The sequence below is a fragment of the Sorex araneus genome, chromosome 3 (assembly GCF_027595985.1).
Source record: "Sorex araneus isolate mSorAra2 chromosome 3, mSorAra2.pri, whole genome shotgun sequence".
Classification (NCBI taxonomy): Eukaryota; Metazoa; Chordata; class Mammalia; order Eulipotyphla; family Soricidae; genus Sorex; species Sorex araneus.
Window position 1 is genome coordinate 10808750 of NC_073304.1, and position 21884 is coordinate 10830633.

At 57.6% G+C, this 21884-nt stretch overlaps 1 protein-coding gene across 6 annotated transcripts in view; it reads left to right on the plus strand.

Moving 5' to 3' along the window:
• TTC7B (tetratricopeptide repeat domain 7B) overlaps window positions 1–21884 on the plus strand; it is a 184837-nt gene that overhangs the window by 46641 nt on the left and 116312 nt on the right. For 3 of the 6 annotated variants that reach the window (XM_055129801.1, XM_055129803.1, XM_055129805.1), the window contains 2 exons: window positions 7961–8082; window positions 8584–8607. In XM_055129801.1, the coding sequence (XP_054985776.1) occupies window positions 7961–8082; window positions 8584–8607 (146 nt within the window). The remainder of the gene's footprint in view (window positions 1–7960; window positions 8083–8583; window positions 8608–21884) is intronic. The other 3 variants (XM_055129806.1, XM_055129802.1, XM_055129804.1) reach the window with 1 other exon arrangement.

Here is a 21884-nt window from a genome sequence, read left to right on the forward strand (position 1 = left end):
GTAAAGCAGCAGTGGGTGGAGGAGGACGGGGGGCGGGTGGCCGCACAGCCCCTGGCCAGCGTCCGGCATGCAGTGACCGTTGGTCTGGTTCTTAGCTGTCCCTGTGGCACCAGGCCGTGGAAGCTTTTCTAATTTTAGAAATTCCTGGTATTGAGATAAAAGTCTAGAAAGCAGCGCACCATCTTATTGGGGAGACTAGAAAGATTAGGGGTGAGGGTGGGGCGTGTTGGAGAATTGGGGCCACACCCAGTGGTGCTCAGGGCTGACTCCTGGCTCTGAACTCTGGGATCACTCCTGGCGGGGCTCTGGGGACCCTACAGGGTGCTGGGACACAGCCTTACTTCGCTGTCCCCTGACGCTGGTTTGAGAACTTTGTAGCACTGTAGCACTGTCGTCCCATTGTTCATTGATTTGCTCAGGCGGGTGCCAGTAACGTCTCCATTGTGAGACTTGTTGTTACTGGTTTTGACATATCGAATATGCCACAGGGAGCTTGCCAGTCTTTGCCGTGCAGGTGGGATATTTTCAGTAGCTTGCCGGGCTCTCCAAGAGGGGCGGAGGAATCGAACCCGGGTCGGCCACATGCAAGGCAAACGCCCTACCCGCTGTGCTCTCGCTCCAGTCCAGAGAACTCTGTAGAGCAACTAATTTTGGGGGGGTTGGGAATCAGCTGTGCTCAAAGGGTCACTTCCTGGTCGGCTCGGGGGACCGGATGGGGTGTCGGGGATTGAACCCCGGGTCGGCCACATGCAAGGCAAGTGCCCTGGTCGCTCTGCTTGTCGCCCCGCCCCCGCTGTGGAAGGGCGTCTCAGAACTCAGAACTCTTGTCTTTGTTTGTGCGGAAGCTGACGGGGCCACGCTGTGCCTGGTGACCGCGTGTCCTCAGTGGGCCCCGCCTGCTGCCGGCCTCCGTGGACTGTCGCTGTCCGAGTCTTCTGCCCACCACGGCCCTGGAGCCTCCCTCCTGCCCCCCAGATGGATGGTGGTCCCGGGGCACGGGCTCAGAAGCCTCTTGGGCCGAGCAGGCGTTCGGGCTCCCCCGTGGCCCCCAGGAGACGTCTCCCCTGGGAGTGGCTGTTCTCTCTCAGCGGGAAGGACAGGTGCCCCCGACACGTGCGCCTAGCTGGTCACCGAGTCAAGCCGGCTGGGTTAGAGCAGGTAGAATGGGGAGGGACACAACAGTCGGGTCGGGATTTGGTTATCCGCCGATAACAGTGGCCCGGTGCCAGCAGGGAGTAATTCCCGCACCCTGGGGGTCTGGCCGTGGTCCGGGGGTGGGGGTGGGTGGAGGGGTGGAGATGACCTCATCCTGGAGGGGCATAATCCGAGCCTCCCTTTTGGCAGACGGGATTCTGCTGGCGCTCCCCGGCCCGTGGCTTCTTGAGCAGATGCAGGGGGCCAGGCTGGAACTTGACCTTCTGCTGATGGTCGATTCTCGTCACCCTGCTTTAGAGGAGAGGTTTATCTGCGTGCCAAAGGAGGTGGCACAACCACTGGCTTCCCCTGGACTTTAAAAAAAAATTTTTTTCTTTTGCGCTCAAGCTTCCTTGTTCATTCTTGTGGGGCTCAGGATGGACCCCCGGGCCGCCTGTGCGCAGGCCCAGCGCCTTTCCCCGCTCCACTGCCGTCCAGACCCGTCGCTGACTGCAGTCTGGGGAAGTGGCTGCTGCCCTGATGCTTTAGGGTCCAGCCCCTGTCCCCTGCCCTTGGCGGATGTGGTCGCCGGTGCCCATGGCCCCTCCTGCAGTCGCGCCTGGGTGACGACAACGTGGCTGGGGTGTTGGGTTCGGCACTCGGTGAGACCAAGGGTACTGCATGCCTGGAATGCAAGCCCGCTGTCCTTGGGAAGGATCTGGGCCGGCTGCTGAGAGGAGCAGGTGGGCTCCAAGGGCCTCGCCACCCACTGCGTTGCCCCTCCCGCCCCCCCACCCCCCATAACGGGAGCCCGCAGGAGGCAGAGCCACGCGCTCCCTATGCGCGCACCCAGCTCCCCGTCCTCTGCCCTCTGCCCTCTGCCGTGCGTCTGCGTCAGTACTTCCTTCGAGAAAGTCCAGGAGCCGATTCCCCTTGGGCCGGCTCTGGCCTGGGACCTGCATTGCACAGAGGGGCCCGCAGGCCGACGTCTCTGTGAGACCCCGCAGAGAAAAACCCGGGGGAACTGAGAGCCACATTCCTCATGTCTCTGCCCTCAGTATTATCTCACGGCACTAAGAGGTTTTGCATCTGTGGGCCTCTCAACATTTGGTTTGTTGGTTTGTTTTTCACTCCAGGTTATGTCAGAGCTTCCCATCGGCCTGTGGCTGATTGTCACCCCGTGCGCCTTCTCCCTGGGTCCGAGGGGGCTGGGCGGGGTGTGGGGGTGGGGGCTGACACTGGTCGTACATGATGCTACAGCGCCTTCCCTGGGGCGCGCTGGTGCCCGGCCTCGGGGGGGGCAGGATCCCCGGCCGCGTCTTTGCGCCACAGGCCTGGTTCCTCCGCCGTGCGTCTGGGGGTGGCGGGCGGTCAGCAGCTGCCTCTGCGGCCAGCGCGGTCAAGTCGCCGCCAGCTTGATGGAAAAGTCGCTTTGCTGGTTTGCTGGGTGCAGGCGGGTGGGTGCAGCTTTAGTCGGCCTGCCGCCAGCCGTGAAGTGGCGCGCTCTCTCTCTCCCTCCTCTCTCCTCTCTCTCTTCCTCTCTCTCTCCCTCTCTCTCCCTCCCTCTCTCCTCTCTCTCTCCCTCCCTCTCTCCTCTCTCTCTTCCTCTCTCTCTCCCTCTCTCTCCCTCTCTCTCTCCCTTTCTCTCTCCCTCTCTCTCCTCTCTCTCCCTGTCTCTCTCTTTCCCTCTCCCCCCCCTCTCTCTCTGTCTCTCTCTCTCTCTGCTGAGCAGAGTTCTGTTTTATAAGCTACAGCGTTACTGAGGGCCAGGCGGGCAGGACAGCAGGTGGAGCGCTCGCCTTGCCAGCCTGGGCTCTCTCCTTGGCACTGCATTTGATTTCCCCGGGCGCTGCCAGGAATGATCCCTGAGCACAAAGCCAGGACTCAGCCCCGAGCACTGTCAGGCTTGGCCCCCAGGCCCACCCCGGCCAGAACCACGGTATTGCTGGTGTGTCACTCACATACCACCCAGTGCTCCTGTTTCAAGTGTACAGGTCACCGAGTCACAGGCCGGTAACATCATCCTCAGTGCTGCGTTCCAGAACATTCTCGTCACCCCCCAAAGAATTCCCGTGCTCACCAGCAGCCGCTCCCCCACTTAGCTCCGAACGAGCCAGACTCCAGGCCTGTGGACAGGACACCTGCCTCGGGCTTCGAGCTCTCGTCCATCTGCACAGCTGGGAAACAGTTCGTGCTGCCAGTGACCTTTGTGAACTGCACAGGCGGAACCTCACGAGCACTGGTGGGGGGGGTGGCCTGGGTCACCCTCAGCGCTGTCGGCCCAAGCTCAGCCTCCCAGGCCCCTCATCAAACCTCCAGCCACCCGGTGATTTGAGTTTTCAAGGCCGAGGCCTTTGGATGGTTCGGTTCCCCGGTACCCAATTTGGGGGCCACTGTTTTCAGTGAAGTCGTCTGGTGACTTTCTCTCCGGCTCATTATTTGTGTGTAGTGACACAGTAGGGTTTTTTTGTTTATTTGTTTTTTGGGTTTTTTTTTTCTGGTATTGTATTTTATAGCCTGATGCTTTGCTTTGCTGGTTAATTATTTCTAGAAGATTTTTAGTGGAATTCTTAGGGTTGTCTCTGAGTAGTGATCATTTACTTCTTTTTTCTCTCAAGTGAAGTCAGAAGGCAAGGGATAAGTACCGATCACCTCACCTGTAGTTGGTAGAGGAACAGGACAAGTGAGTGGAAGGTACCAAAGACAAGGGGCTGGAGCGATAGCACAGCGGGGAGGGCGTTTGCCTTACACACGGCCGACCCGGGTTCGATTCCCAGCATCCCATATGGTCCCCTGAGCACCACCAGGGGTAATTCCTGAGTGCAGAGCCAGGAGGAACCCCTGTGCATCGCCGGGTGTGACCCAAAAACCAAAAAAAAAAAAAGAAGGTATCAAAGGCAAGAGGAGCCTTGACCCTAGGTGACAGAAATGGAAAGGCGGGGGGAATTGGATGTAGCGTGAAGATAATTGCTTTGTCCTTTTCACAGCCAGTGGTGAGTGTATAAAGTTGAAATATGTAGGGCCGGGAGGAAAAGGATGTTTCTCTTTCCTCTTGCACGCTCCGGTGTGTAGGTTATTCCAAAAAACGTTAACTTGCTATTGCTACTGTGGGTTTGTTTGGGTTTGGGGGCCACACTCAGCTGTGCTCAGGGCTCAGGTATCCAGGGCTGGTGAGCTTGTTTTGCATGCGGGGCTCCTGCCTTCCACTGGGAGTGGCTCCTGAGCACTGCTTTTGTCAACAAAACATGTTGACCTATGTAGGTAAAAAGACTTCCTGTTCTTTGCTCTCTGTGTACACACACATATATACACAAATAGCATGTGTAATGTAATTACTAGCGGTTGGGCGTTCGCCTTTCACACGGCCGACCGAAGTTCAATTCCTCCGCCGCTCTCAGAGAGCCCGGCAAGCTACCGAGAGTATCGAGCCCGCGTGGCAGAGCCTGGCAAACTACTCGTGCATATTGGATATGCCAAAAACAGTAACAATAAGTCTCTCAATGAGAGACGTTACTGGTGCCCGCTCGAAAGAATCAATGAGCAACGGGATGACAGTGACAGTGACAGATCTTAAAGAGATGGTTTAGAAGTATATGTTTACAAAAAAACAGCAACACTTTTTTCCGGGGGCTGGGTGATAGCACCTTTGCCTGCAGAGGGCTGGTTCCACCCGCAGGGGCTAAGAGGGCCCCCCCTTTGTCCCTTCCCACTCCCACCAGAACCGCCGAGTGTGGCCCACAAGCAAAACAAAGAGGGCCCACACAGAGCGGGCCAACCAGAGGCACATTTTTCTGGAGTGGAGTTGAAGATGACTCTGATCACCTAGTAGTTCTCCTGTTTAGCCTGATCAAAATTAAGCAAGGGGGCTGGAGCAATAGCACAGCGGGTAGGGTGTTTGCCTTGCACACGGCCGACCCAGGTTCGATTCCCAGCATCCCATATGGTCCCCCGAGCACCGCCAGGGGTGATTCCTGAGTGCAGAGCCAGGAGTAACCCCTGAGCATCACCGGGTGTGACCCAAAAAAAAGCAAAAAAAAAAAAAAAATTAAGCGAGGTGGTTTGCTTTCAAGACCAGACATGTGATAGGGTCTCCGTCTTGGCGAAAGGAGGTTTCTCTTTCCTCTTGCATGCACCGGTGTGTAGGTTATTCCAAAAAACGTTAACTTGCTCTCACTACTGTGGGTTTGTTTGGGTTTGGGGCCACACTCAGCTGTGCTCAGGGCTCTCTCCTCGCTCTGTGCTTAGGGATCACTCCTCCTGACTCGGGGGACCATGTGGGGTGCTGGGGATCAGACCTAGGTCAGCTGCATGCAAGGCAAGCACCCTACCTGCAGTACTATCTTTCCGGCCCCTAAAGTGTGGGACTTTTGATTTTTTTTTCTTTTTGGGTCACACCTGGCGATGCACAGGGGTTACTCCTTTCTCTGCACTCAGGAATTACTCCTGGGCGGTGCTCAGGGGACCATATGGGATGCTGGGAATCGAACCCGGGTGGGCCACATGCAAGGCAAACACCCTCCCCGCTGTGCTATCGCTCCAGCCCATTGTGTGGGACTTTTGAGATGATTTTTTTTTTCTTTTTGGGTCACACCCAGTGACACTCAGGAATTACCCCTGGTGGTGCTCAGGGGACCATATGGGTTGCTGGGAATCTAACCTGGGTCAGCTGCATGCAAGGCAAATGCCCTCCCCACTGTACTATCGCTCTAGTCCCCTGGGATGATTTTTAATTGTCTCTATTACAGTTTATTTTTAAATAATCATCACACACACACACACACACACACACACACACACACACACACACCACTAAAAAATCTCAAAAGCAGATGAAGGTCAGTGTTGGAAAGTTCCCAGGCTGGGCCTCTGAGTAGGACCCCTGGGACATGAGAATCGGGGCTGGGGCCCTGGAGCTCAGGGGGGACGTCTGGGCTCAGGATCCTTGCCTGGGCGTCGGTCTGAAGCTCAGGGGTTTGAGAGTGTGTCGGCAGAGATGGGGGAGGGAAAGGACGGCTCCCAGGGTCGCACTCCCCTCATTTACACGCACAGGATGGGGCAGGAAAGAGACTCCTGCAGAGGGAGGGGCTCGGCTCCTTGGGGGGGGGGGGCGGGAGTCCTGTGATACTCAGGGATCACTCCTGGCTCTGCACTCAGGGATCACTCCTGGCAGTGCTCAGGGGACCATATGGGATGCCGGGGATTGAACCTGGGTTGGCCTATTCTAAGGCAGGGGTCTTCCCCACTATGCTCCCTGTCCGGCCCCTCCACGTCTGGGTCGGGACCGAGCGGGCGGCTTTGGGAGCTGCGAGCCATGGTTCAGACGTCCAGCTGCCCACCTGAGGTCCGTGTTCTTCGGGTACCTTTTGCTTTTCGTTTTTCCTTTTCCACAGTGCCCACAAGTTGGACAGATGGCAGTGGCATGTTTTTTACTCGGAGCATGTTCACAAGACCCCCGGAATATCTGGCCAACAGCTGGGTCTTTCTTTTGTCTCATTTTGGGACCACCCCCAACAGGGATAGAGCCGACTCCTGACCCTGTCCTCAGGGATCAGTCCTGGTGAGGCTGGGGTTGGCGTATGGGAGGCCGGGGATCGAACCTGGGTCCACTCCGTGCAAGGCAAACGCCCCACTCACCGTACTGTCGCTCCAGCCCTGAGTAATGGCGTGGTGGGGGGGGGAGAGCGAGAGAGCAAGATGGCAAAGGGCTGGCATGCTGGAGCCCTGGTTTCAGCCCCTGAGCACCTCAGGGAGTGGCCCCCAGCCACCCCCACCTCACCCCACACTCTGAACTGGAGCAGTGCCCGGGGTGATCCCAGCTCCCCCCTCAGTTCCACTAACGACGGGCCCTGGGCCCTGGCAGCGGGGCTGGTGGGCTCCCCGAGGGTGTATTTGGAGAACACTTCCTCGCTCTCGGGGGCAGGTCGGGGGCCAGGGGCGCTGCTGACCCTGCTCGACCGAAGCCACCTTAGCCTCGTGAGCAGAGAGAGCGGCCTGTGTTCTGGCGGACGGGGGGCCTCGTCCTCAGGGACCCTCTCAGCCTGCCCTGTGACCCTACTCCTCGGCAGTCTCTCTGGCTAAAGGAAGCCTTGGGGCCTGTTGCCAAAAGGTTGGGTGTGGGGGGGTGGGGGGCTGAGTCTGGTGTCAGAGGTTGAGTTCGGGGATGGGGGGGGGGCGTGGAGGGGTATGGTATGAAAGGTCGAGTTTGGGGAGGAGGTGCTGAGTCTGGTGTCAGAGGTCGAGTTTGGGGGGGCTGGGTCTCATGTCAGAGGTCAAGTTTGGGGTGGGGGAGCTGAGTCTGGTGTCAGAGGTCAAGTTTGGGGATGGAGGCAGGGGCTGGGTCTGTTGTCAGAGGTCAAGTTTGGGGATGGAGGCGGGGCTGGGGCTGGTGTCAAAGGTCGAGTCCGGGGGTAGGGGACTGAGCCTGGTGTCAGGTCGAGTTCAGAAAGAGGGGTGCTAAGGGGTTTTTCTCAGCTCCCCTCTGAGAGTCGATGCTTGTTGTTCGGCCCACAGGCCTCGGCGGGCGAGGTGGCCCTTTTTGGTGAATTCCACGGCCAGTGCCCCCCCGCCCCGGCTCCTCCCAGCTCTGCTTGGGGCCCCTCCAGCTCCCGCCGGGCGGAGGCTGCTGGCTGTCGGGCGCGACCTCGGCCACAGTGGCCGTGTCTGTGTCCCTGCAGCCCCTCCGCCAGGCCTCCCCGCACCCCGAGGCTCTGCCCTTCCCTCCCCGGCCCTGTGTTCCCCGGGGAGGCGCCCCTGCGCAGGTAGAGCGGCTGGGCCTGGGGCGGCCGGCTGACGTGATCTCATTAGTGTCCCCTTCTCTCCCCTCCAGGTAATCCTTACTAATATTCAGAACAGAAGCCCTAAGCCCGGCCCTGCTCCCCACGATCAAGAACTAGGCTTTTTCCTAGAAACGGGACTTCAGCGAGCCCATGTCCTGTATTTCAAAAATGGGTAAGCCGCCTTCGCTTCTTCACTCCGGCCCCTCCGGGGGGCCGCGGCACACTCCCGCGGGTCAGGGCAGCTGGCACGTCACCCCGAGTCTCCCCTTCCCAGGAGACCCGGGCGGGGGGTGCGGGGCGAGGGGCGGGGAGGCCTCTCTGGGGGGGCACTCGCGGAGCCCCCGAGGCCCAGGGCCAGCGGGGGTGGAGAGGAGGGGGCGCTCCCTGTGGAGTGGACCCCCGGGAGGAAGCTAATATTGGGGCACAGTTTTGAGCCCCCGAGAATGGCAGGTCCATGCAGAAAAGGGGGGTTGCCCGGAGTCCGTTTCCACGGAAGCCGGCGAGGCGCTCAGCCTCCCCAGAGCCTCTTGGGCTTGGGGCGCAGGTGCTTTTGCTGGGGGGTTTAGACCCCCAGCAGCCCGGCCGGCTGTCCTGGTTGCCGCGGTTGGTGAGGAAGCCGACGGTTCTCTTCCAAATCTCCTCAGCTGTGCCTTGTTCTGACCTTATGCTGCAGGATAGATGTGCACGAAGAGCAACAGTAGGTACCGGGCTCCCCGGACGCCCCTCCCCGTGCATGCCCCGCCCCCGCGCCCAGGCCTGTCGCTTCCCTCCCCGCCAGGCTGGGGGAGGCCCGGCCTCGGATCCCCGAGTGATGCGGTTGCTCCCTCTCCTTGGGGGGCTTCAAACCTTGGGGTGTGGCACCTTGGTGGACGTGAGTCTCTTCCGCCCACCGCCCGCAGCCCTGGGGCTCGTGGGCTGAGAGCAGAGCTGACCTCCCTGGGCCTGCGACACTGCACAAGGCCGCCAGGGGCCACACACACCACACACACACACACACACACACACACACGCATACACACGCATACACACGCACACACGCACACACGCACACACATACACACACTGGACCTCTGAAACTGCACAAGGCCGCCAGGGGCCACACACACACACACACACACACACACACACACACACACACATACACATGCGCACGCACACACATGCACATACACACACTGGATCTCTGAAACTGCACAAGGCCGCCAGGGGCCACACACAGACACAGACACACAGACGCACACACCCACATGCATGCACGCACACACATATGCATGCACATATACACACTGTGCCTCTGAAACTGCACAAGGCTTCCAGGGGCCACATGTACTACACACACACACACACACATGCACACACGCACACATGCATGCACATACACACACTGGACCTCTGAAACTGCACAAGGCCACCAGGGGCCACACACACACACACACACACACACACACACACACACACACACACACGCACACACTGTCCCCAGAGGCCGCGGTCAGCACCCCAAGGTTTGGGACAGCCTGTGGCTTTGGCACGGGGAGGCCTTGATCTCATCTGTTGAGACTGAGATCCCAGCCACGCGCACGCCCCCTCCGCTGAGCCCCACTGGCGCCCTCTCCGCTGTTTGCTGGGGGGAGCGCGGTCTCATGTGGGGCTGTTTCTCCTCCCCCCCAGCACCCCCCCCCCCCGCCACAGGGCGCCCGGCCCTCCCTCTCCCCCCCTGCCCTGTGCCTGCGGGGGCTGCATCCATCTGTACCCGCCGAGGCCCGCCTGGCAGGGCCTCCCGCTGCAGATGCTCCGGGCCGCTCGGGGCGGGCGGCGGGCGACTTCTGGAAGCAGCAGAGCGGCAGGCCGGGCTCTGCCCTCCCCGCCTCCACCCTCCCCGGGCCGCCAACTCGGAAATGATCACGGCGGGAGGCTGGCGGCCCTGATGGCGGCCGCCCTGCAGTCCCAGCTCATTTCTCATTCTGCTTCGCCCAAGTTCAAGGAGAGGCCCATGGAGGTGGCCGAAGCCGAGGCCGGCCTCGGAGCCGCTTTTCCTTTCCCGTCCTCCCCCTCTTACCTCCGGGTTCTGTTATTTTCCCACCGGGGCTGACTCCTGGCTCTGTGCTCAGGGATCACTCCTGGTGGGGCTTGGGGGGACCCATATTTGGTGCTGGGGATGGAACCGGGGCTGGCCGCGTGCAAGGCAGACACCCTCCCCTCTGCACTGTCGCTCCAGACCGCCCCCCCCCATCTCGTCTCTGGGTTCTAAGGGTCAGCTGTGGCGGGGCACTGGCTTCCCAAGCGGGTCCTGGCCACCGCGTGTTGTCCGTGTGGCCAGGACTGGTTCTGGGAGCTCCTCTGAGGGTTACGGTGGGCCAGGTGGGGGTGCGGGAGAGCACGTGCTTTGGGGGCCGCCCAACACCTCCCCGGGACTGCACTCAGGGGCCCTTGCCAGGGAATCCTGGGCACGGGGCTCGGGGTGGACGGCAGCTACCGGCCAGAGTTGAGCCGGCGTCCTTGGTTTTCACTCCTTCCCGCGCTCAATTGCAACACTCCAGAGAGGCAGTGCTTAATTTATTTATTTATTTTATTTTATTTATTTTCTGGCCGTGTTGGGGATCGAATCCGGCTGCCCCAGCAGGTCGTGACAGGCAGTGCACCTGATTTCCGGGGCCCCAGGCAGCGTGCTTTAGAGCCGGGCTAGTAAGACACGGAAATCGGAGAAGCAAGTCTTGCTGGGGAAAAGTCCTTCACCTCCGGCGCTGTTGGTGTCGGCCCTTGTGGGCTGAAGGGTCGTGGTCACTAGTTTCCTTCCTTTCTCCTCTCCCCACGCCCCAAGAGTGGGCGCCCAAGTGGGGCTCGTGGGTGTCCTTCAGAAGGACCCTCACCGGGAGGTCGGTCCTGCCACCCACCCCACCAGCACGACTCGCCCAGTGGCCCCCCACACACACTTCCAGGGACCACCCTGGGGTCTGCTGTGTCCTTCTGGCCCCGCCCGAGGGGAGGGAGGCGCTCAGCGGCTGTAGACTGCGGCATAGCATCAAGGCAGCCAGGGGGGCAGGGATGGCTGTCTGCTCCCGGGTCCGAGGAGGGGCGCTGCTGGGCTGCTGGCCTCAGGGGCAGCAGAAGCAGGCAGCAGGCTGGCCCCGGAGTAGCTTCGCCCTGGCCCTGCACTCTAGTACCCATCCCCTGCCCCCCCCCACACTGACGAATGCTCTTTCCTTTATCTATTTGGGGGGAGGGGTCTCCCCAGCAGTGGTCGGGGGACAGGGGCTACTCTGGGCAGTTCTTGGTCACCTGTTCATGTCAGTGCTGAGTTCCAGTAATGCAGACCCAGGTGTCGGGGACCAGAGGGGCCAGGCTGGGCCGTGTGCGGGGGCCGTGTGCAGGGGCGGAGCAGACACAGACCCCCACGCATTCACGGCAGGTGCCCGGACTCCTGAGACCATTGCTCCAGCCCTGGTTGCTCCCCTTTTCTCTCTCCCTTTTCTCTCTGGCACTGCTCAGGGCTTACGCCCCACCCTAACAGCAAGTCTCCCGACAGAGATGTTCCTGGTGCCCGCTGGAGCACATCCATGAACAACGGGAATGACAGTGCGACAGTGTTACGGCCCACTCTGTGCTTGGGGATCCCTCCTGGTGAGGCTCCAGGGCCGTCTGGGGGGCCGGGGGGTCAGGCGCAGGGCAGCCATGGGCAGGGCCTCACCTGCTGTCCCGTCTCTCCGGCCCTGCATGGTCGCTATTACTCCCTTTCTCTGCCTCCCGCGGTTTACCGAGTTGTTCACGCCGCGTCTGTTCCAGGCACTCTGTTCCAAGCCCAGCGCCCCCGCCAGTGTGACCTGCCCTCCGTCGTGGTCCCCGTTTCCCCAACTGCCCCGAAGCTGCCCCTTAGCCGGCACAGGATCATTTCTTTCATGTTGCTCGTTACCCCGGGGCCGTGAGGTCCCGGGCTAAGGGTTTACTCAGCCGTTTGTTGCTGGTGGAGCCTCCGGCGTTCCTGTGTACTGTGCCTCCTTGGCGTCTGTGTTACTGTCCCGTGCGACCTCGTGCCCCCGGGCTGTCTGTGTTGTGGAGTTTGGAGTCACAGCCTCGAACGTGTCCCTGGGCCCTGCAGCCAGTCCAGAATCGTTTAGCTGGGCCGACGGGTGAGTCTGTACCGCAGCAGCTGTGGGGTGTGGGCGTGGCTGCGGCGATTCCAGAATTACAGCGGTGGGGGGGGAGGGCTGTCTGCCCCCTCTGAGAGGACCCAGGGCTCTCAGCCTGAGGACTGCTTCCCTGGAATTTCCGGCACTTCAGCCTCTCTGCAGAGCTCCCTCGTGAGGCTGTGCAGGTGGCTGTCGGCCGGGACTTGCCCCCCACAACACCCCCCCGGGGCACCCCAGGGTTTCCGGCCGTAGTCGATGATTCCCGAGATTTCATCTCGAGTCTGTAAAGCTGGACGAGCTGCTAGGGCGGCAGTTGGCGGCGGCGGTTGTGGGGTGTTGTGGAGTGTTGTGGGGTGTGGTGGGGTGTGGTGGGGTGTGGTGCCGGGCTTCACCTGTTAAACCCAGCACTGTTTTCACCTTCCAAGTCGGAGAATTCTGACTCGTGTCCTGGGAAGCATTTCACGTGGGAGCTTGTGTCCACTTCCCGCCCTGGCGCCTGCGAGGTGCTCCCTGCAGTGGAAAGATTCGAGTGAAGAGGGGCCTGGCTCTCGGGGAGACCGTGAGCGGGAAGCCCGGGGGGCTTTAGAGGTGCCCACCCCGTTCCCCCTCCCCTCGGGCCCCTCTGTGCCTGCTCCATCGGGCCGGGGGACGGGCACTGTCTTAGCCGCTGGGATGGGAAGCTGGGGAGGAGGGACGCCCCTGGCCCCTGGACGTCACGGGCTCACAGAGAGTTTCAGGTCGTGAGCAGCAGTTTCCAGCCTCTTGGGGCCCGTGGTCACGGGGAATGTGGTCACGGGGACTGTGCCGTTGCCGTGTTGCAGCCTCCACGTGCCGTGGGACGGGAGAGGGAGAGGGCGGGGCCGACGGGGAGAGGACTCGGTGGAAGCCGGAGCTCCACGTTCCCTCAGGACCGGAGCGTGACAGACGGGCAGACCCATCTGACGGGCAGACCCAGAAAGACGTCGCCTTTCTAGAAACCCCCTCCTCGCCAGGGCTAGCCCGGCGCGGGTGTGGTGAGAGCAAGCGCTTGCTCATTCATTCGCTTTCTTCCTCATCCATCGGGAACTGGTGCCAGAGCTCGGGTCAAGACAGCAAGTGGTGTCTGACGTCCAGCAGGACGTTTGTGGTCCCACAGGAAAGAGAACCTTTGTAGGTGGGCCCAGCCTGCAGAGAGGGGATGAAGTAGATGCTCATTAAAATGAAAATAGCCTTTCCCGTTGCAAGGTTTTTCTAAAAAGACATGGTTATGTAGCACAGTGCCTGAACATCTGACTACACGTGTGTGTGTGTGTGTGTGTGTGCGTGTGTGTGTGTGTGTGTGTGTGTGAGAGACATCCAGCAGTGCTAGGGACGACGCCTGGCTCAGTGCGTGGGAGTCTGTCCCAGCTGTGACCTAGAGGTTGTGTGGTGCCAGGAATCAAACCCAGAGCCTTGAGCCATCTCTCCAGCCCCTAACTGACTTTTAAAATAAAGCACTGTAGCACTGTTATCCCGTTGTTCATCGATTTGCTCGAGTGGGCACCAGTAATGTCTCCATTGTGAGACTTGTTGTTACTGTTTTTGGCATATCGAATATGCCACGGGGAGCTTGCCAGGCTCTGCCGTGCAGGCGAGATACTCTCAGTAGCTTGTTGGGCTCTCCGAGAGAGATGAAGGACTTGAACCCAGGTCGGCTGGGTGCAAGGCAAACGCCCCAACCGCTGTGCTAAAATGCCTTTCTCGCACCTCTTGCTCCTGAGTGGGGCTTGGAGCCTGGGGGCGAGCGGCACAGACCAGCTCTGCCCCTCAGGTGGGGGCTGGTGTCACGTGCACACAGGTGTCCCTGCGTGTGGTGTGAGCGGCGCCACCTGCCTCTGCCTGCTGTAGGGCGATGTGTCACGACACCCGGGTGTCCCGCCTGTGTTTGCCCAGCGGCCACTGAGAGAAGGGGGGTGGCCGTGATCCCGGCTGCGTGCCTTGTACGGCAGCGAGAGCCCACTTTACGGGAGGGCTGGCCTGGACTCGGGGCCCCGGGTGATAGGTTTGGGAGCCCTGTCCGGCGCAGACAGAGGGACAGGGACGACGGAAGGAAGGAAATAGGGAGGTTAATTGGGGGGCACTCCCAGGCGGACCCCGGCTGAGACTGGGGGGAGCCGCGCCCTGGGAGAGACTAGGGGGGCTCTTACGCTGTCTCGGGCGGGAAAAGGGGACACAGAAACAGACCGGAGGAGCCGGGGTGCTCGGTCTGGCCTGGGGGGTGACTGGGAAGGTGCACAGGACACAGCCTGGTGGCTTCCTGTCGCCAGGTGGGCCACAACTCTGCCTTCCGTGCTGGGGACAGGGTGATCTTTGACTCCGGGAGTGTTGCTGAGTTCGATTCCTCCGCCCCTCTCGGAGAGCCTGGCAAGCTACCGAGAGTATCGAGCCCGCGAGGCAGAGCCTGGCAAGCTACCCGTGTGTATTGGATATGCCAAAAACAGTAACAATAAGTCTCTCAATGAGAGACGTTACTGGTGCCCGCTCGAACAAATCAATGAGCAACGGGATGACAGTGACGGTGACAGTTTATTGAGCCACCATGAGATGCAGTGACAAAGCTTTTATGTTTGAGATTCAGCTGTGCAATGATTGATCACCCATCCTCCGCCCGTGCAGACTTGCCACCACCAAGGTCCCCGTTATCCCCGCCCCTTCAGTCCCAGTCCTTACCCGGCCTCTGTGGCAGACGGTCGCTCAGATACTCTCTCTACTTTGGGGCATTGTATTTTGCTCGAATTCTCCCACCACCATAATTCCAAATTCTGAATGGTTCCGTCTCAGAGACCTCTCGGTAGGGAGCTACTCCAGTGCAGTTTGGAGAACTCGCTCTGACACCCACGTCCCGGAGCCTTGCTCGCGGCTGCCGGGTTTCCATCTGGCGAAGGCCAGGAGACTGCACCCGCTCCGTCTGGGCGTCCCGGTGAAACCGTCCTGGTGTGGGGCCCGGAGAAGGCTCCGGTGCTGTGGTGCCCGCCAGGGCTTGTCACTGCTGTGTGCCTTGTGTTTTCTTTAGCGTGAAATGGTCTGGACTTGGGGGCGGGGGGGTGGGGGGGCGGTCTGGTGTGCCGAGGCTGACGGGGCCGGGGGCGGGGGCAGGCCCGCCTGGACCAGCTTCGTGGCTCTTTCCAGCATGGGGGTCACCCGGGCTGAGACTGTCTGGCCCTTCCTGTCTGGACTTCGATGTCCTTTTCGTTTTGTTTTGCTTTGGTGGCCACGCCCGGCGATGCTCAGGGTTTGCTCCTGGCTCTGCACCCAGGGGTTGCCGTGAAGGTGCTTGAGGAACCAGAGGGGGCGCTCTGCTCGAGGACCGAACCCGGGTCTGCTGTGTGCAGGGCAAACGCCCTCCCCGCTGTGCTGTCGCTCCAACCCTGAGACGTCTTTCTGTTCAAGGAATCGCGTCCCGTCTCCTGCATTTCCTGGGAACCCCCATGGTCCACCCAGGCACCTGGAGGACCCCCCCCCATGTGTGCTTCCCAGCCCGCTGCAGGCTCCATCTCTGGAGGCTCGGCTTGTTCAGGTTAGGACAGGCCTCGGACGGCCGTGTCCAGGCGAGATTCCCCGAGAAGTGGTTCACGTGTCACCACCAGCGGGTCCCTTATCATGGACCTTGGCCGCCCAGGTCCTGCCCAGGGCACTGCCAGCAGAGCCCCTCAGCGCCATTAGCCTGGCCTGGGAGTGGCCACTGAGCACTGGCTTGGGAAAGAGGAGTCAGCCAGTGCCCACGCCAGGCGCTGGCTTGGGAGTCGAGTGGGTCCCCAGGGGTGAGCCCGGGGGCTGGGCGGAGGGAAGCAGAGGGGACACCGTGCCACCCTGGCCCACTAGAACACGGCCTCCAAGTGAGGTGTCAGGCGCTGAGGAGGGTGCCCTGGCTCCCTTCAAGGGATATTTCCCACCCTTAAAAAGCGATTTATTTAGATCGCTTTTTTCTCTCAGGTCTTTCCCGCCCCCCGCCCCCGCCCCCAGGTATTTTTAGCCAACTCTCAGAAAAGTTGCGGAGTGAGATGGCGCTAAAGCCCAGCAAACGGGCTTAGCATCATTACAGAGTTTGTGACTTTTCTTCGGACATACTAGAACCTTACTAGAACCTTCTGCTGAAGATGAAGAGGGGCACCATTTTCCTTAGAAAGATCTGCCTTAATATTCATAACACACAGTCCTCCAGATATACACCACTAAGACACAGAAAGTGTGGTTAATTGTATACATTCTCATAGCAAAATTTGGCCTTAAATAATATTTTTAAAATTAACGCCATTTAAAAAAAAAATACCTGACATTTGCTTTTCCCATTTTATTCTGTCTTTTAGTTTTGAATTTTCACTCTCTCTCTCCCTCTCTCTCTCTCTCTCTCTCTCTCTCTCTCTATCTATCTATCTATCTATCTCTATCTCTCTTTCCTGAGGAAAGGGGCTAGGCTACATTCTGCGGTGCTCAGGGTTTACTCTTGGCTCTGTCCGTGCTCAGGGATCACTCCTGGTGGGCCTCAGGGACCACGTAGGGTGCCAGGGTGGGCCTGGAGGCAGCTGCATGCAAGACAAGCACCCGCCGTGCTGTGCTATGTCTCCAGCCACTTGACATTTCACTTTTTACTTGCAAGGGACTTGGGTGGTAATTCTCTAGCCTGCCGCCGACACGCCGTCCCTCGAACACTCCCCTGCTTGCCCCTTGCTGCCAGGTGCTTGGTTAATGCCGTGCTGCTGAATGGCCTTTGAATCTCCGTGGCAAATTAGCATCAGAAGCGCCAAGTTCTGCTCGCTGGAAAGAAGCAGCTTAAAAAAAAAAAAGAAGAAGAAGAAGAAGCCAGAAAGAACCAAACGCTAAGTTTGTTTTCAAGAACGCCCAGAAAAACTCAATAGGCCAGACTTGGTTAAAGGGGAGGAAAACTCTAAATTACAGAATTAAAAAAAAAAGTGATGCAATTATGTTGCATTTAAATACCTTTTGAGCTATTGAAAACAACCACAAAACTGTAGCTGACTCAGTTTTGTGAGTGTTCATTGAACACCTGCCTGCCAGGGCAAGCTCTCCGGAGAGGAATGACGAATCAAAATCTGTTCCTGAACTCCCAGGAAGACGAAGGTGGCAGGGGGTAACTGTGACCCCCAGTGAGAAACAGCCTAACGAAGGGCCAGGCCGGGCCGGGCCAGCGGGAGAGGCCGAATCCGAGCCAACCCCCGTGCCTTGGGAGGCCCTCACGGACGGTGTCTGGGAGGGGGACGGTCTCGGTGGGTGACGCCCAGACACCTCAACAGCACAGGGGTCCCCCCTCTCTCTTTGCTCCCGAGCCCTGGCCTCGGTGAGCCCCCGTGCCCACCTCCATGCCCTGTAAGTGTGGCTCCAGCGGGGGCCGGCCATGAAAGGAGTTGGTGGTCTCGCTGTCCGGAGTCCGTGTCTGGCCCCAGGGACATGAGTCCCGTCCTGTAGGGAGGAGGGTCTGCCAGCAACTCCCAGGGAAGCCAGGGACGGGGCACAGAGGAAGCCGGGGAGAGGGTGGCCACACAGGCAACATAGTTTGGGGGGTTCTCGCCTATCTCCATGGAAGTAGGACAGCAGGACCCACCCCAGGCCCAACGCCTGCCCTGAAACTAGGTGGGTCAGGTGGGCGCTGAGCCCCCAGACCTGTGCTGACGGGGCGGAATGCTTGGAGCTGGACATGAGTGGGGTTGGCATGGGGGGGGGGCAGGGAGCAGGCAAGAGGCAGCAGGGGACCACGTGAGGGCCCTGAGAACAGGCCCCTGAGAGCTCCTCCTGCCAGTAGGCACGTGCCTGGGGATGCGAGGGTCTCCGTGGGTCAGGACAGGGGGGCTGGCACAGGGCAGCCCCAGGGACTCAAGATGGACCCCTCAGGTGCGGTGCCAGCCCGGGCCCTATGGGGGCGAGGAAGGACAGACAAGTGGAATGAAAACTTGCCGAGAAAGAACACAAGAGACCAAGGGATGCAAGGGAGAGAAATGTGGGGCTGGAGCGATAGCACAGCGGGTGGGGCGATTGCCTTGCGCGCATCCAACCCGGGTTCGATTCCCAGCATCCCATATGGTCCCCTGAGCACCGCCAGGAGTGATTCCTGAGTGCATGAGCCAGGAGTGACCCCTGTGCATTGCCAGGTGTGACCCAAAAGGCAAAAAAAAAAAAAAAAAAAAGAAAGAAAGGGAAACAGACGGCAGATGGGAGTCAGCCTAAAACAAGTGGCCGTGGATTTCAGCAGCTTTATATGTCTGTGGCATAAAGAATGTGCATTTTGCCTGTGTGTTTGATTTACATATAAACACGTTACCTCAGTTGTTTTTGTTGCTGTTTGGTTCTGGTGGGGTGGGGGGGTGCCGACAGACCTCGAAGTGCTCAGGGCTCGCTCCTGGGGGTGCTCAGGGGGACCATACGTGGTGTGTATGGGGGGGGCGGGGGTCCTTATCAGGGGTGGGCCACGTGAGAGACAGGCACCTTCCTCCCTGTGCCATCTGTCTGGCCCAAGCTCAGTGTTTTAGAAACGCGTTTACACCCCGCGCGCCGCTGGCTGAGTGCGTCTGCGAGTATCACTGTGGCCGGGCCACGGAGGCTCTTCGTGTGGATTTGCGGTCCCTGTGGATGTGCCTCCGTGCAGCCTGCCCCGCCCCTCTGTGTCCCTGGAAAGAACGTCTTTGAGGGTCTCCCCACTTTGAGGCCTTCCCTTTGAGCACCCGGCCACTGCCTGGCACACCACAGTGCGAGGATCCGTTCACCCATGCAGCGTGTGGGTTGTTTTCCCTCTGGGGCTACTATGAATAGCTCCGCTCTGAGCACACAGGGATAAACATGCTTTCGTTTCCCTGGGATGGAGTCATAGGCGTGAAATTCAGGGGCGACACAAGTTCATGTTCAGCGTTTTAATAAACAGCCAAGCCGTATTCCAAAGTGGCTAATACCTCTTTCCCCACATATATATATGTATATATATATATGTATATATTTTATGTTATGTCTATATACACACATATAGCACCAACCTCTACGAGTTTCTTTCAGGTTCTTTCTGTTCTCAACACTTGGTACCATTCGTTGTTTTCCGTTAAAAATGTGTCTAATGGGTTAGTAGCTTTTGGTAGGGTCACACTTCACCGTGGTCATGAGCTTTCCTGGCTCAGTGCTCAGGGTGGTGTATGGATTGCTGGGGATCAAATTGGTGTCAGCCAATGAGGGCTAGAGACTGAGCACAGCGGCCACTCAACACCTTTATTGCAAACCACAACAGCTAATTAGAGAGAGAAAACAGAAGGGAATGCCTTGCCACAGTGGCAGGGTGGGGTGGGGGGGAGATGGGATTGGGGAGGGTGGGAGGGACACTGGGTTTACGGGTGGTGGAGAACGGGCACTGGTGAAGGGATGGGTTCCAAACTTTGTATGAGGGAAGTATAAGCACAAAAGTGTATAAATCTGTAACTGTACCCTCACGGTGATTCTCTAATTAAAAATAAATAAATTAAAAAAAAAAAAAACAAATTGGTGTCAGCCACACTCAAAGTGCCTTTTCTTTAAAAATTATTTTAGGGGCTGGAGCAATAGCACAGCGGGGAGGGCGTTTGCCTTGCACGTGGCCGACCTGGGTTTGATTCCCAGCATCCTGTATGGTCCCCTGAGCACTGCCAGGAGTAATTCCTGAGTGCATGAGCCAGGAGTAACCCCTGTGCATCGCCGGGTGTGACCCAAAAAGAAAAAATAATTCTTTTAAAATGTTTTATTGAATCACTGTGAATTATAAAGTCATAAGGATATTTATGATTGAGTTTCAGGCATGTATTGTTCCGACACTAATCCCTACACCAGGGCCCGCTACCCACCACTAGTGTCCCCAGTTTCCCTCCCACCCCCCAGCCCTCCCCCGTGGTCCTAGTGTTCCCTTCCCTACCTCTCCCCCTGCCCCAGTGCCAAGCAGCTTCCTACTGGAGACCAGTTCCCCTTCATTTCGATTGCCACTGGGCCTTGGATATTCCCCTGTGAAATTTCTTTTTTTTTTTTTTTGGTTTTTGGGTCACACCCGGCAATGCACAGGGGTCACTCCTGGCTCATGTACTCAGGAATTACTCCTGACGGTGCTTGGGGGACCATATGGGATGCTGGGATTCGAACCCGGGTTGGCCGCGTGCAAGACAAATGCCCTACCCGCTGTGCTATTTCCCCTGTGAAATTTCTTTACGAAATTTCTTTACGAAATTTCACACGTGTGAGAGATCATTCTGAGTAGCCTGCTCCTCCCCCTCTGGCTGACGTCACTCGACACGATGCTCTCCAGATCCATCCATGTTGCAGCAAATTGCATGGCTTTGTCTTTTCATAAGGCTGCGTAGTATTCTATTGTGCAGATGTACCATAGTTAGCCTTTATCCACGTACTTTAACCTGCTCTATATCTCCAGCCTCGGTAATGTCTTACTATGATTTTAACTTATACTTCCATAGTGGTTAATGATGTTCATCTAATGAAACCTTTTGTGTTCTATTCAGGTGTTCTTGTATCTTCCCTGGTGATGTGGCTATTAAAATTTTTTGCCTGATTTTCAGTTGAGTTGCACAAGTTGTAAGGTCAATTTTAAGACTTCAGTTTTTCATTCTTTGATAATGAACCTAGGTTCTTTATCAAATATATAGTTTGTAAATGTTTTCTGCCAATCTTTTGCTTGCATTTATGTCTAATGATTTTTAATTTGACAGAGGTACAGTTTGTCATTTTTTTTAAAATGGATTTACCTTTACCATTATATCTAAGAAATCTGTGCCACTTCTAAGGCCGCAAAGATTTCCTCTGCTCTTTTATTTTGCAGGTTTTACAGTTTTAGCTCTTAAACTTGCAACTCTCAGTGTCTGTTCTGAGTTTATGTTTTGGCGTGGTATGAGATAAGCATCTGGTTAATTTTGGGGGTCTGACCATCTAGTTGTCCAAGCACTTTTGTTGAAAAATGCTCTTTCAATTCAAAATTGTCTTGATACTCTAGTACAAAAATGATTGTTAGGACTAGAAAGATTTCTTTCTGGAGTCTCTGTTTCGTTTATGTCTATTCTTAAGCTGGAGCGATAGCACAGCGGGTAGGGCGTTTACCTTGCATGCGGCTGACCCAAGTTCAATTCCTCTGCCCCTCTCAGAGAGCCTGGCAAGCTACCTACAGTATCCTGCCCCCATGGCAAAGCCTGGCAAGCTACCTGTGGCGTATTCAATATGCCAAAAACAGTTACAACAAGTCTCACAATGGAGACGTTACTGGTGCCCGCTCGAGCAGATCCGTGAACAATGGGATGACAGTGCTACAGTGCTATTCTTAAACCATGATCTCGCTGTTTTGAATAGGTAGCCTAGGAGAAAGTTTTAAAGTGAGCTAGTATTCTTTGTTCCTTTTCAGAATTATTTTGACTCTTTACAATTCCTAACATCTTCATGTAAATTCTGCAATGAACAGGTACAATTTTTGCAGGAAACAGAAAAAGCCTGCCAGCCTTTTGGTAGGGTTGCAAAGACTCTTCCCGTCGGTCTGGGGGAGAACTGCCGTCTCCCCCCCACTTTCCGGCGCATCTCTCTTGCACCTTTCATTTCTCTTTCTTGGCATTTTTCTTTTGCAATTTTTATTGTATGAATTTGAATTCCTTGTTAGTTTGTTGCAAAGTATTATAATTTTAAAAATTTTTATTATTATTTTTAGTTTTGGGTCACACCCAGCAATGCTCAGGACTTACTCCTGGCTCCGTGCTCAGGAATCCCTTCTGGCGGGCCCCCAGGGACCACATGGGGTGCCGGGGATTGAACCCGGTAGGCTGCATGCAAGGAGAGTACCCACGCCACTGCACTATTGCTCTGGCATATACATCTA